Here is a 15913-nt window from a genome sequence, read left to right on the forward strand (position 1 = left end):
AGCGACCAAATTATAGCTTTTTTTCTGAAAATAAAACTTTCTGAATACTGCGGAAAGATCTGTATCCGTTTTTTTGAATTGATATTTATCAAAATTTTAAATAAAAATGCACAAATAAGAATGACTCAACATTTAAACCATGCATTTAGAGTCAACAGATAAATAAATTTATCAAAATCATTAAATATATAAATAGTGTTGGCTTAGTATGGTTCTGAAAGTATATCTCCAGGTCAGGATTAGTATGGTTCTGAAAGTATATCTCCAGGTTAGGATTAGTATGGTTCTGAAAGTATATCTCCAGGTTAGGATTAGTATGGTTCTGAAAGTATATATCTAGGTTTGGATTAGTATGGCTCTGAAAGTATATATCTAGGTTTGGATTAGTATGGCCCTGAAAGTATATCTCTAGGTTTGGATTATTATGATTCTGAAAGTATATCTCCAGGTTAGGATTAGTATGGTTCTGAAAGTATATCTCTAGGTTTGGATTAGTATGGTTCTGAAAGTATATCTCCAGGTCAGGATTAGTATGGTTATGAAAGTATATCTCCAGGTTAGGATTAGTATGGTTCTGAAAGTATATATCTAGGTTTGGATTAGTATGGCTCTGAAAGTATATCTCTAGGTTAGGATTAGCATGGTTCTGAAAGTATATCCCTAGGTCAGGATTAGTATGGTTCTGAAAGTATATCCCTAGGTTAGGATTAGTATGGTTCTGAAAGTATATCTCTAGGTTAAGATTAGTATGGTTCTGAAAGTATATCTCTAGGTTTGGATTAGTATGGTTCGGAAAGTATATCTCTAGGATAGGATTAGCATGGTTCTAAAAGTATATCTCCAGGTTAGGATTAGTATGGTTCCGAAATTATATTTCTAGATTAGGATTAGTATGGTTGTGAAAGTATATCTCTAGATTAGGATTAGTATGGTGCTGAAAGTATATCTCTAGGTTAGCAATAGTATGGTTGTGAAAGTATATCTCTAGGTTAGGATTAGCATGTTTCTAAAAGTATATCTCTAGGTTAGGATTATTATGTTTGTGAAAGTATATCTCTAGGTTAGGATTTGTATGGTTGTGAAAGTATATCTCTAGGTTAGGATTAGTATGGTTGTGAAAGTATATCTCTAGGTTAGGATTAGCATGGTTCTAAAAGTATATCTCTAGGTTAGAATTATTATGGTTGTGAAATTATATCTCTAGGTTAGGACTAGTATGGTTGTGAAAGTATATCTCTAGGTTAAGATTTGTATGGTTCTGAAAGCTCCGCTTAATACGGGATCAAAAGAAACCTGATTAGACGTTGAGTGTTTTATCGGCCCTTAGGGAGAATGCTTCTCTTTGTAAATCTGGACTAAATATAACTTGTTAAAACTAGTTACAACTAGTTAGAACACCCTCGGGAATAGAAATAATAATAAGGAATTATCTGAGTAGTTAGATGTCCATTAGTAAGAGATAAGAGTTATTTCACGGAAGATTATTCGTAAATAAAAATAATTAGTTAAATTTTTAGTTATTTTCAAATTTATCATAACTTGGAAAATAACTTACAGACTATTGAGACTTAAGTTACACAAGGCTTGATAATTGTTTATACGTAAAAATCCACTCATTCTTTTTTTAAGCCCTGAAAATTAAGATTGTTTGAGCTATATTTACGTAGTGGACAATGAATGAACTATAACATTTTAGAGTATTTTCTTTTTAGAGTATTTTCAAAATATAAGGAGTAGCAAAGTGGAGGTTAAGGCGAGTGATCAGTTCCTTTATCGAAAAGAAATATAAAAACACTCCGAGGAAAGTTTCATACCATGATGGTATAAAAGAATACAATGCAATGAAAAAAATGTAAAACTTGAAATTGATAAAAATACTAAAATAATGAACTTGAAGAAAAAAAACCTTAAGGATTAATGCAGACAGTTCAGAGCTAGGATTCCTAAGAAATCTTAATTGGCACGATATACAAGTATTTCTAGAGGAAATGTACCAATTAAAGTACTGTTTTCTTCCTTGGAGTAATGTTTTCTTCCTTAGATTACTGATTTCTTCCTTAGAGTACCGTTTTCTTCTTTAGGGCACTGCTTTCTTCCTTGGATTACTACTTTCTTCCATAAAGAAAACTGTTCTCTTCCTTAGAGTACTTTTCTGTCACAGACCAAAAAAGCCGCAATTTTGTTGCCTGATTAGCAAAACACTGAACAGGGAATAAATACTAAAAAGTGGAGAAATCAAAATAACAATCTTTTGAGAATTTAGTTAAACAAAAACCAACATCACTTATTATGATCAATAAATCAGCTGTTCAAATGCAAACTTCCTCGGAAGTATTTCTTACTTAAAGGGAGTGTTCGCGAAAAATGAAAGGGGGTATAGGCTTAATGCAATAAAAAAGCGCTTTTGATCGCTACTAATCTTACTTCTATCTGTTGCGTCTATAAGGAGAAAATTGATAAAGACGTCTCATACCGAAGAGCGTAGCGCCTATACAAATTGAGGAAGTTGGAACATACGAATAGACCGTAAAAAAATCAAATTAATATCAAACAAATCATTCAGATATATAGAACAACCTATAGTCATCGATTATCTTTCGCCACATTTGTATATATTTAATATTTCATACTAGTTTTGCTTTTGTTTTTTAAAATAATATTTAGCTTACAACTTGTTTTCGAACATTCCTGGAAAATATGAAAATGTCGTCTTCATTACCAAAAATCCTCGAAACAGGAATAAACGTTTTTATAAGTATTTCTCAGATCATAACAATTAAAACATATTATGAAAAATCAACTATATATAAATGTGGCGAAAGATAATCGATGACTATAGATTGAAATATCTGAATGATTTGTTTGAAATTAAATTGATTTTTTTACGGTCTAAGTCGTATGTTGCAATTTGCTCAATTTGTATGGACGCCATGTTATTCGGTATGAGACGTCTTTAACAATTTTCTCCTTATAGACGCTTATAAACAGTCTTATCAATTTTTAAGACAGGGTTGACTTTGAACTGTCTTGACGCCCTAAGCTTAGATTTTACCGCTCTAACTCACTTATGCTTTTCTGTAGCCCTTTACATGTACATTATAGCACTAGCAAGCACTTGTTTTTAGAAGTAATTGGCATAATTCTCAACGATTTTTGCTTAAGAGCCTGAGACCATTAAATCACAGTGAGATAAATGCCACACAAGTCTCATTTTTTCCGACTACTTTTGATGCAAACAAAACTAACCGACACAATTTTCGTTTTATTTCGAGGAACTGAATTTCTACCAATGAGGTTTCTAGCAAAAATATTTGCAGCGTATTGTCGACGTAATATTACAAAAACTACCCTTTAATTGACAAATTCTAGGAAAAACAGTAAAAAAGTTAAGAGTTGAGTTTAACAACAAAAATCACGATTTACCTTCCACGGTATTTTTCATTTAAATTTTAAATTTATTTTTTTAAATGTTTACAACTTCTTTATACCTTAATGTCTCTACCCTAATTAAAATACATATCCCGAAATTTTAAATAATTCTTGAAAAGAGGGCATATGTAAGAGGGTATATTTCATTATATTACTTTACTCCAATTTGAATTATATATATATCTATAGTCGAAATATGTATGTATGTATAATAGTGTTAGTGTGTTTCCAGTTGAAAAGCTAAAATACAGGAGGTACAGGGTGTCCCAATAATAATGGGAATTGACTAACGACTTTAAGATCGTCTTTGTTCCATGCGGGCTTATTTTATAAACATTATTTTGTAGATTCAACATTTAACATCGAAAATTACTAGTCTTGGAATTTCCAAAATGTGGCATAACATTTTTAATTTTCATAATTGAGGGAGATAATGGATATTTGTCCAGATTCCACTTTATTAAAAATCAACAAAACTGATTAAATGTTAAATATATCGGTCAATTTTAAAGATTCAAAGAAGATAGACTACATTTTGGAAAGCTCATTAGATTTCAAATATTTTTCAATGCACTTTAGTCATTTATCAATTATCGGCAATCAAAGACGATATTCAACTTATCTCTCAATTCCAATGTTTATTAAGACACCCCATTTTCTCCAAATATTCATACTGCATTCCTACTAAATATACAAATTGCTGTAAACCTGTCAGTAACCCTTTGTTTTCTACTCCTTTTACTAAAACAGATTATAGAATAGAATGTAGATACTAGTTAATAGTTATAACTTGACTCGATTTCGTGACTCCAATATATATCGAAATATTTTCAGTCCAAAGTTTCTAGAGTTCCTTTTCCAAATCCCAAACTTCCTTCCTTCCCAATTCCCCTGATATCTCCCTCGCTGCCCCTTGTTTATTAAGAAGATCTGAGAGTAGGCGAATGAATAAATCTCCTCAGCCCGAAAGAAACCTGGCCTGCAATTTTCCTATTCTATTTTCTAGCACGGGACCCACACCAAGTAGAATCCAACCCATCTCGGAGTTTTAACAGGGATTTAAATCCTGCTGTCATAAACATGAAACCAGCAAATTTTACACAGAACCTACGGTATGATATTTTTTCATAAATTCGTAAAATACCAATTGCATAAGGTTTGATGCCTACTGTATGCTTGACTAGTTTAAAGATTTGAATCAGGTCTATCTATATGAATGAATGTTTGTGCAGTGTTGAATTGTGTGAGTAATCTTGAGGAGGTTGGGTAGTGTGCCGTTGGTCCAACCTCCATACAGAGGCCTTTTGCTCTGCGGCCTCGGGTCTCCTCCACAGTCAGTGGTTACTCCCCATTAGGTCCAAGGCATGTATCCCTCTACCCTAACCCTAGAACAGTGACAGTAGATAACGTGGATGTGTGGGTACCAGCGCTACATGACGCGTCTATAGACCAATAAATAACTTTTAAAACAGTGAAAATGAAGCATTCCCGAGCTAGATTTATTTCCGGCAAAAGCTGGAAGGACCCTGAAACTGTTGGATTAAATGTTGCAATAATAATGTGCTATTTAGTGGGGCTGTTATTTTTCCAGAGAGCCATAGGCTGGGCAGAGTCACAGGCATCCATCCCAACCACCCCGGTATACTCTAGTGATCAAGGGAAGGAATGGCTCAAAATATTTAGCGAGGAAGGATCACCTCCTGGAGTGCTCTTCAGGCACCTACTTCAAGCAACAACAACAACAACAACAACAACAACAACCACAACAACAACCGTAGATACACCAACCTTAATCCCTGCCATGGGAAACAGTTCGGATAACAATACAAATGTAACTGCTGATGCCGATCCTCTCTTTCCTTCGGATTTATTTACAGAGGATCAAAGAAAAAACGGAGCGGTAGTACTTCACATCATTGGTCTAATCTACATGTTTGTAGCGTTGGCAATCGTTTGCGATGAGTTCTTTGTACCTTCCTTAGATGTAATCATCGAGAAACTGGGAATCAGTGAAGATGTCGCTGGTGCAACGTTCATGGCAGCTGGAGGATCAGCTCCTGAGCTCTTCACATCAGTCATCGGGGTTTTTGTGGCATTTTCAGACGTGGGAATAGGAACCATCGTCGGCTCAGCGGTATTCAATATTCTCTTCGTCATCGGTATGTGCGCTCTGTTCAGCAAGACTGTGTTACACCTGACCTGGTGGCCGCTGTTCAGGGACTGCACGTTCTACAGTATATCCCTGGTCACCTTGATCCTCTTCTTCCTGGATAATCTAATCCAGTGGTGGGAGGCATCTCTGCTCCTCGGTATCTACGCCTCCTATGTGTGCTTCATGAAGTTCAATGCCCAGGCGGAGATGACACTGAAGAAACTATTCTCTAAGAACAGGCAGGAGTCCATCACCTTTATAGAGAAACTATTTACTTAGGATAGAATAGGATGGGATGGGAGTCAAATAGAATTATTTTAGTTGGGATAGGTTAGGTTAGATTATAATCATAGATAAATAAATAAACATAGATAGCTTATGTACGCAAAATCACCAAGAATTGTACAGTCCCCAAACTCATACTTCTAGGGGTCAAAGTGTACTTCAATGATAAGCGGGGTGGTTTGGGGTGTGTAAAATAACTCCGGGAATGGAACTATTTGAACAAAAATATTTCACTGAGCAATATATCATATTGACCAGAACTGAAGAAGGACATGAGAAGGACTAAACTAACATAAATTTCTCTCTACAGAACTTATGTACACCACAAGTACTCAATGACATAAGAACAGCCAATGTTCACAACCGACCTAGTTAATCTATATAATAGGAATGTCTTTAAAACATCTCTGTACATTTATATCTTTTAAGATGAAAAATGTCGTCTTATCTATCTTTATCTATGATTATAATAGGCTGGGTTGGCCAGGACAAAGAGGAAAATGGATTTGATAGAATATGATGAACGCAGATTGGATAGGACAGGACGAATTTGACTGGATATGATTGGACAGACAGAGGAAAGGATTGGATAGGAAATTATGAAATAAGACAGAAAAGGATTGGACAGGAAAGGATTAGACAGAAAAGGATTAGACAGAAAAGGATTGGACAGAAAAGGATTGGACAGAAAATGATTAGAAAGCAAGGATTGGACAGAAAAGGATTGGACAGGAAAGGATTGGACAGAAAAGGATTCGAAAGAAAAGGATTGGACAGGAAAGGATTAGACAGAAAAGGATTAGACAGAAAAAGATTGGACAGAAAAGGATTGGACAGAAAAGAATTGGACAGAAAAGGACTGGACAGAAAAGGATTGGACAGAAAAGGATTAGACATGAAATGATTTGACAGGAAAGGATTAGACAGGAAAGGATTGGACAGGAAAGGATTGGACAGGAAAGGATTGGACAGGAAAGGATTGGACAGAAAAGGATTGGACAGAAAAGGATTGGACAGAAAAGGATTAGACATGAAAGGATTGGACAGGAAAGGATTGGACAGGAAAGGATTGGACAGGAAAGGATTGGACAGGAAAGGATTGGACAGGAAAGGATTGGACAGGAAAGGATTAGACAGAAAAGGATTGGACAGAAAAGGATTAGACAGAAAAGGATTAGACAGGAAAGGATTGAACAGAAAAGGATTAGACAGGAAAGGATTGGACAGGAAAGGATTGGATAGGAAAGGATTGGATAGGAAAGGATCAGACAGATAGGAAAGGATCAGACAGAAAAGGATATTGGACAGGAAAGGATTGGACAGGAAAGGATTGGATAGGAAAGGATTGGATAGGAAAGGATTGGATAGGAAAGGATTGGATAGGAAAGGATTGGATAGGAAAGGATTGGACAGGAAGGTATTGGATATGGTTGAGTAGGAAATAGGAATAGATTGAATGGGAAAACAAGGAATAGGATTGGATAGGATAATGTTGGATATAAATATGTTTACTGATTAGGAACATAAATATTCATATTGATTTAGAAAAAAGAAAAACTAGAAGCATTGACATAATGTATACCTTAGGCTTACTTTCTACATACAATATTAGGAACTGAATAAATACAATTTAGGCACAATAGTTTACATGATGATTAGGAACATGGAAATATTCAAATTAGGACCAGGATAACCACAAATAAAGATAAGGATAACAATAAATTAGGAACAATTTTCATACATAAGGGTTAGGAACATAGAAATTTACAAATTGGGAAAGGGATAATTACAAATTAGGAACAATTTATGTAACCAAAGATTAGGAACATGAAAATATTCAAATTAGGACCATGATAACTGCTAATTAGGAAGGGGATAACTATAAATTAGAAATAATTGTAAAAATTAGGGTAATGAACATGGAAATATATAAATAAAGGCCAGGATAACAACAAATTCGGAACAAACTTATACCTTAAGATAAAGAACATAAACATATGCAAATTAGGAATCAAAATTGTACACACATGGGTAAGGAACATAGAAATGCACAAATTAGGAAAAGGATAACAATTAATTAAGAATAAGGGTTAGGAACATGGAAATTTTCAAATTGGGAAAATGAAAACTAAAAATTAGGAACATTTGTGAACTCAAATATTAGGAAAACGAAAATATACAAATTAGGAAAAGGATAAATAAAAATTAGAAACGGGATAACCATAAATTAGGAACAATAGTTGAATACATAGTTGGGTACATGAAAATACACAAATTAGGGAAAGGATTTATAGAGACGGGATAACTATAATTTGGAAATAATAGGATGCATAAGGGGTAAGGCAATAGGCACATTGAAATACACAAATTAGGACCAGGATGAATATTAATTATATGGGAGAAAATGAAGCACAACTAATTTTGGAAAATTTAAATTTAAGAAAAAGAATTTAAATTTAGGTGATTTGATAGAAAAAAAACGATTATTTTTAATTTTAAAAAGAAATTAAATTTTCCCGTCTGTTTAAACCAAATTATTCTTTAAATGTCAGACTTTTAAAATAAAATTACCGTTGGACAACTTTTCAATTTCTTGAACAATCCCCTAGAATTGTTTAGTTTTAACCAGATATCGGGGTAGGGGGGGGGGGGGGTAATCTTAGTCTATTGATCAAACAAGAATCTAGAAACAGGAAACCAAAACTAAAAAGAATAGTGGTGGCTAACACACGATATAGAAATAGAAGAGGGGGGAGATTTTACAGAGACGATCATTAGGGTTTACAGTTCACCAGACCTGGAATATATTATATAATAATATCTATCCTATTCTGTAATGTAGAGATGTATGGTTTTTTATGTCAATTTGCGTCCTCATTTACGCGTTCAATAAATGCGTCCTTTTTGGTGCGTTAAATAAATGCGTCCTTTTTTGCAGCAATGCATGTTGCTAAATATTGCCATCCAATGTGAAATTATAAATTATATATTATAAATTTATATAATTTTGCACTTATGTCACACTTTCGTGACATCACAATAATGTGACATTATCTGAGATCAAATATAAATAAAATAAAAGACGACTAAAAGAGCTCCAATTACGCTTACCGTGCCGCCCTGTTCTATTCAAAGGCTTGGAAGTAAATTTGAAATTTTGCATGATATCTCCATATTTAAGAAAGTTTAAATCGATTTACATTTAATTACATTTACAAAACAAAATCACATTTTAATTACATTTTACAAAAATAAATTACATTGCAACGCTCCTAGATTTAAAAGAATTGTTTTTAACAAAAATAGGTGGGTCTGATTTCTTGAAGACATGAGCAATAACAGGGATACAAGGGATACAAACAAGGGATACAAGAAATCCAAAGGATACAATTGTTACAGGGATATTTGTAATACAAGGCATACAAGGGATACAAGAAATCCATAAGATACAATTGTTGCAGGGATATTGTTAAAACAAGGGATACAAGGGATAAAAGAAATCCAAAAGATTCAAGAAATCCAAAAGATTAAATTGTTACAGGGATAATGGTAATACAAGGGATACAAGGGTTACAAGGGATACAAGGGATACAAGGGATACAGGGGATACAAGGGATACATCGGATAATTCAGGGACACAAGAAATTCAAAAGATGCAAAGAATACAAGGGATACAGGAATAACGGTAATACAAGAAATTAAGAAAATACAAGGGATACAATGGATACAAGAGATACTAGATAAACTAAGGATTCAGGGGTTAAAGTAGAAACAAGTAATATTAGGGATACAAGGATATGGGTAATACAAAGAATACAAGGGATAAAGTTGATACAAGAGATACAATGAATGTAAGGGATTCAAGGGATACAGACAGGAGATACAATGCATATAAGGGATTCAAGGGATACAGACAGGAGATACTATGAATATAAGGGATTCAAGGGATACAGTCAGGAGATACAATGAGATACAGACAGGAGACACAATGCATATAAGGGATTCAAGGGATACAGACAGGAGATACAATGCATATAAGGGATTCAAGGGATACAGACAGGAGACACAATGCATATAAGAGATTCAAGGGATACAGACAGGGGATACAATGCGTATAAGGGATTCAAGGGATACAGACAGGAGATACAATGCATATAAGGGATTCAATGGATACAGACAGGGGATACAATGCATAAAGGGATTCAAGGGATACAGACAGGAGACACAATGCATATAAGGGATTCAAGGGATACAGACAGGGGATACTATGCATATAAGGGATTCAAGGGATACAGACAGGAGATACAATGATATAAGGGATTCAAGGGATACAGACAGGAGATACAATGAATATAAGGGTTTCAAGGGATACAGGGGATATACAAGGGAACTAACTGTTATCTATTCCCTTTACCAGTGACGTTACAGGACAAACGCATTATTTACAACTAAATTTTACTCTCAAGGTCCAATTAGTAACTAAGGATGTGTGATAGGCTTTGATATTTTTGAACTTTTTTAAAAAGCACCACAAAATACGAAATATATGTAAATAAGTTGATAGGAAAAGGATTAATTAAAGGAAAAGGATTAATTAAAGGAATAGAAAAGTTGAGAATAGATAAAAGTATGTTTAAGTATAAGATGATGTGACCTACAGGGTGACTAGGGTTACCAGCACAGACCACCTCGTCCCCAGCGTAAGTACCTTTTTTATTTAGCACCCTGTTGTTAAACAACTTTAGAGTAGCAATTTATTTTATCAAAGTCATCCCCCGGTAATCTTATATTAAGCTAAAAATATTTTTTATTTGCTTCAAAAAAAAAAACCTCTTAAAAAATTCAATTTTCAAAATATTGTAAATATATGTTCAGCCGGATAATCGATGTTGTACCCTGATGTAAATTGCGCTGTACTGTTATTTTAAATGTACTGTAAAACCCTTGTTACGTCGTAAAAACAGCTGTACTGTACTATAAAGTTATGAATTGAATATGTACTGGTTAAAATCAATTTTTAAAGAGCTTTCAATCAAATCTGTAGTACTCTATGACCTTGAATAGTTTTAAAAGAATTGTTCGAGTGTGCAATTGATAAATATCTGAATAACCTTACAATGAAAGGATTAACATAAAGAGTCTAAATCAACCGACTTAAAAATTTTGTTCAAACTCTGTAAATATTTCTCCTCAATGGATAAAATATACTTTTTTAACATTAATACATTGTCATGTACTTGCTGATTCTCAATTTAAAAATCAAAACAATTTGTCAGGTCGAATAATCATTATCCACTATTAACTAAAATATTTATATACAAAGCAACAGTTTACTGTTTATACTTTCAGTTAAAACAGTTTAATTTAGTATATATTGGCACATTCCCATTGTCTCTCTACTAAGGTTGGTGGCCAATGGCCATTTGCCATTAATTTATGTGTACATTTTACATTTGGCCAATGATTAACAAACAATGTACATTTTATATACAAAGGAATATATGAGGAATTTCTAAAGAAGAAAGTGTACTGCAGTTTCTAGGAGGAATGTAAACAAACGTTATAGTCAGGGGGGCTGGAACCTAGCTACCTGGCTGTGTGTATTAGCCTTATTGTACGATTAAAGGGAGTGTTCGCGAAAAATAAAAGGGGGTATAGGCATCCGGCGAAAAATAATCGCTTTTGATCGCTGCAAACCTTACTTCTATCTGTTGCGTCTTTAAGGAGAAAATTGTTTAAGACGACTAATACTGAAGAACGTAGGGTCCATACAAATTCAAAAAGTTACAATCTACGACTCGTATTGTAAAATAATCAATTTAATTTAAAACAATTACAAATCATTCAGATGTTACAACCTAAAGTCATTGGTTATTTTTCGACGCACTTGTATGTAGTTAATATTTCATAATATTAGTTTTATATACAGTGCACTTAAAATGACTTTTTTCGCTAGGTGTCTCTGCCAGATGTAATAATCGATGACTATAGATTGTAATATCTGAATGATTTGTTTGAAATTAAACTGATTTTTTTACGATCCGAGTCGTTTATTGCAACTTTCTGAATTTGTATGGAAGGCATTAGGGCTAGAAAAATTCCTTTACATGCTCCCAGGTTTGGTAATGGTAGACACGAAAGAAGATTTAAAAGAATATTTTATTTAAATCTTAATACGTCTGTCCTAAAGTGGGTTCTCTTTATCATGAAAGATTACTTTTTATTTAAAGAATGGCCTAAAGCGTATACAATACATATATTCTTAAATAATATTGGCGTAGAGTGCTAGGTCCATATTCAGCATTGAGCAGAACATAAAAGTAACAATTTGAGTACGTCACATAACATATACTTAAGTACATTAAAAATTACATGATGAATATATTTAATAATGATATTGATTATTGAAAAACTATACTTTCATGGAAATCTTGGGAATAGTTTGTCAAATGATCCGGCGAAATCCAGAATAATCCACGAAAAAAAATGGCTGACACCGTTGCAGTGAACACTTTCACGAGGATTGAAAATCGGGAAAAGTTTTAAAAATCCAGAAGAATTCACGAAAACAAAATGGCCGACATCGCTGCAGTAAACAGCTCCGTGAGGATTATAAGGCGGGAAAAGTTGTATGTAGTGGAAGTTGAAGAGATTGATTTATGCTTTATTGCATAAAAATACAAATCAATACAAAACCCCCGGGGGAGTTTATGACATGAAATATGAGAGATAATAATTCTTAGATATCTTTTTCTTACAAATTTCCTTTCCTCGTTAATAGAGTGAATAAAATCCTTGCATTTTTATATTAATTCTTTCCTTTCTTTTCGATGAAGGGCCTAATGGGTGGGGGGNGAATTTTCAAGACAAAACACTCTTTTTTCTCGTTGTTATGATATTCCTACAAAACAAACCTTTTATTATGATGAAAATTTAAAACTTTTTTTAAATTTTAAGAAAGCTGGAGCCATGAGTACCCTTATTTCAAAGTTCAAACTTTTTAGAGCCCTTTTTTGGCAAGTGATTCTGTAAAATAAAACTCATTGACTTTTGTAGGAGTCATGATAATAAAACACTGAGTAAAGTTACATTTTATTCTGAGATTTCTATTGGATACTTTTCAACAGATTTATTTAAAAATTTAATATTGTGAAACCAACTTAAAAATCAAATAGTTTTCCTACCATTATTTGATTATCATAATCTCCAAGAAGAAAAATAATACTAAACTAAACTAGAGTAAAATAATAAAATAGAAAATAAAAAACTGCTTTAGTAATGAAAAAAATTTAATCGGAAAAATTTTTCTAAAGAATTAAAGCNGGGCTGATTCATCAAAAAATACCCAATATAGAAACATTTAATATTTATATTTTTATACATTTACTATTGGACATATGATTCACTGGATATATATAAGTAAGTTAGGCTTCAAGAGCATTTGGGCTCTATCAGTTCAGCCGTTTTTACGATTATCAGACTTTTAAGGCGCTTCGCGCACATCTTCTATTTCAATTTTTAATTATGGCTCTATCTGAGTGCATCTTCTTTTTGTACGATATAAAACAAAAACAAAAAAGGATCGCGAATTAAAAAATATTTTTCGCGCATTTTCAAAATTTAACAAAAATCAAAAACTTTCGGGCTCAATTTTTGCAATTTTGAGCATCCATAAACCTTCCCTGGAGTCATGTGAGGTCCCACACACAATTAGGGCCCGATCGGTTCAGCCGTTTTGACGTTTTTTGGATGCAAACGGACAGATATACAAGCAGACAGACAGATAAATATAAAAAATATAGATTGGATACTAAAAAAGAGACAAACCAACAGCCAAGCTAAGTATATACAGAGATAACCAAAAAACTGTGGAATAGGAAGACAACATTATAGCAATACTTGAGTGTATTTAAAGTTACAAATTAAACAACTTTTAACTTATCAAATCACTTATCAAGTTAAATGGCTATATTTAAACTGCAAACGTGCCTCATGTTTATTAGACTATTAAAAGTCATAACATGAGCCTTAAAGTCGTCTTCCTTTCCAGGGTTTTCTGATTATCACTGTATGTATATAAATTTAAATATGAAAGCATCAAAAATCTGAAGCCTGGAATTTCAAGCGAACATAATTTACCAGCTCTGAAATATATGGTGGTGGGGATTTTGGGAAAACAGATTATTCTTATATCGACCCATGCGGAGGCAAACTCTCAGACGGAGGAAATGAGTGTTAATGTGTTTCTAGAATGCCGCGAGTATTTCAAATTATATATTAAAAAATTTAAGGAATTAAAATTTTTTTTCGATGCTGGCTCGATCCACTTCTTATGAAGTGAAAACTCGATGTGACGTAAAATCAATAATTTTGCAAATATTTTTAAAAAATATGTATCAAGCTCTTTCCAGCTTTGAAATCTTTAGAACAAAAGCTCAAAAATTGTGTAATTGGGGTTGAAGGCAAAAACCTGACTGCATTTCAAAGGCAGTCCGTTACTGATAGTTAATTCACAATTTTTATGTTGTTTGGCTTTTAGTTTCTTTTCTTGCTGTTTTTCCTCCCCAGATTTGATGATATATCTAATATATATATATATGTCGATCTGATTTAGTTTTCAATTCCTCGGATTTGGTAGAGTAGGCTTACACCTGATACAAACCAACCAAAAGTGTTCAAGACAACTGCAGTCCTTTATCAATAAGATCAATAATAATGTATCAAGGCCAGGGTCCAAAAGAGATTACATAGAAGTATTATTAATATTTTTTAAATTTCTACGACCAATTTACACTAGTACTCTTTAAAGCTTCGTGCCACTAAAAATAAGGAAGAAAGAAAAAGAAAAGAAAGAAAGAAAGAAAGAAAGAAAGAAAGAAAGAAAGAAAGAAAGAAAGAAAGAAAGAAAGAAAGAAAGAAAGAAAGAAAGAAAGAAAGAAAGAAAGAAAGAACGAAAGAAAGAAAGAAAGAACGAAAGAACGCCAATTTTGTAGAGGAACAACATATTCTAATTATACTAATTCCAAGTAATTTATTTCCTAATTACCCCCAGACAACTTAACCCATTATCGTTGTCTTGTCGTCTTGTTTGTTTTACAACTGCAGGGAATACTTTTTAGAAGTGATTGTTTACTTCGTAGGACAGGTAACTGGAAACCCATCTCACTCATTCATAATAATTATATCTGAAAAAACGTTGAATCATTTTGCAGATTTGTAAATAATACTTTACATTAATTTTATAGAAAGAAAAAAAAGAGACTGACGAGGAAATTTAAAGTAAAATAACCAATCACAAGGATACCCAATTTTAATGTTTAATTTTTTAAACGTGACTTACGGATTTTACAGTAGAAATAATGAATGAAGAAAAACTACGATATCTTCCTCATTCTTACTCAGATGAAGGTTTAAGCAGTCTAGTTAACATTTAACTTGGTAGATATGGGGTCAAATAAAGTGACGTGGACAGTCCTATTATTATGTAAGGGTTTGTGTGTGTGATGGTTGATTCTCTGCCAACTATCCTTTTCATTTTATCTCTAGCTCAGTGATTAATATGATACAGCATACATCAGACAGTATATGAGGGGGGGGTATGCATTTCCCAAATACAAGAAGGTAGCTGTGCAATGCGTATAAGATATTCTCTTGACATTAATAAATAGGTTAGACTGCTGGAGAGAAGGGAAATAAGAATATATAGATAAAGAATGGGATGGATGGGGGGAAGAGATGGATGGGATGGATGGGATGTAGGCGGATCATTGATTTATTTTGAATGAGAGATCAAGAAGAGTAAATTCCGATTCAGCTAGAATGTGATTAGTTTTAGCTAATGGCACGCGATTTACCTTTAACAATTTCCACGCAAACTTTTGTGTAGCCTTGATCATGAAGTGTGCAAAGCTTGAGGCAGCTATAGAAAGTATCTACAGTAAACTGACTATTGACGACAAAAGGGGACAGTCAGCCAAATGAGTCATCCCCTTTCAGAGAGATAAAAGTGTCATATATGTACTTTGTGAAGAATTATGTTGCAAACAT

General features: G+C 33.3%; 1 protein-coding gene across 11 annotated transcripts in view; it reads left to right on the forward strand.

Annotated features, from left to right (window-relative positions):
* Positions 1-4746: 4746 nt before the first annotated feature.
* Positions 4747-15913, forward strand: part of LOC111697334 (sodium/potassium/calcium exchanger Nckx30C) — a 55198-nt gene continuing 44031 nt past the window's right edge. For 5 of the 11 annotated variants that reach the window (XM_023467291.1, XM_023467290.1, XM_023467301.1 and 2 more), the window contains exons 1-2: positions 4748-5820; positions 10527-10566. In XM_023467291.1, the coding sequence (XP_023323059.1) occupies positions 4907-5820; positions 10527-10566 (954 nt within the window). In that variant the 5' untranslated portion in view covers positions 4748-4906. Of the gene's footprint in view, positions 5821-10526; positions 10567-15913 lie in introns of all 11 variants that reach the window. The other 6 variants (XM_023467292.1, XM_023467297.1, XM_023467299.1 and 3 more) reach the window with 3 other exon arrangements.

This window comes from Eurytemora carolleeae, unplaced genomic scaffold, assembly GCF_000591075.1.
Source record: "Eurytemora carolleeae unplaced genomic scaffold, Eaff_2.0 scaffold10, whole genome shotgun sequence".
NCBI lineage: Eukaryota > Metazoa > Arthropoda > Copepoda > Calanoida > Temoridae > Eurytemora > Eurytemora carolleeae.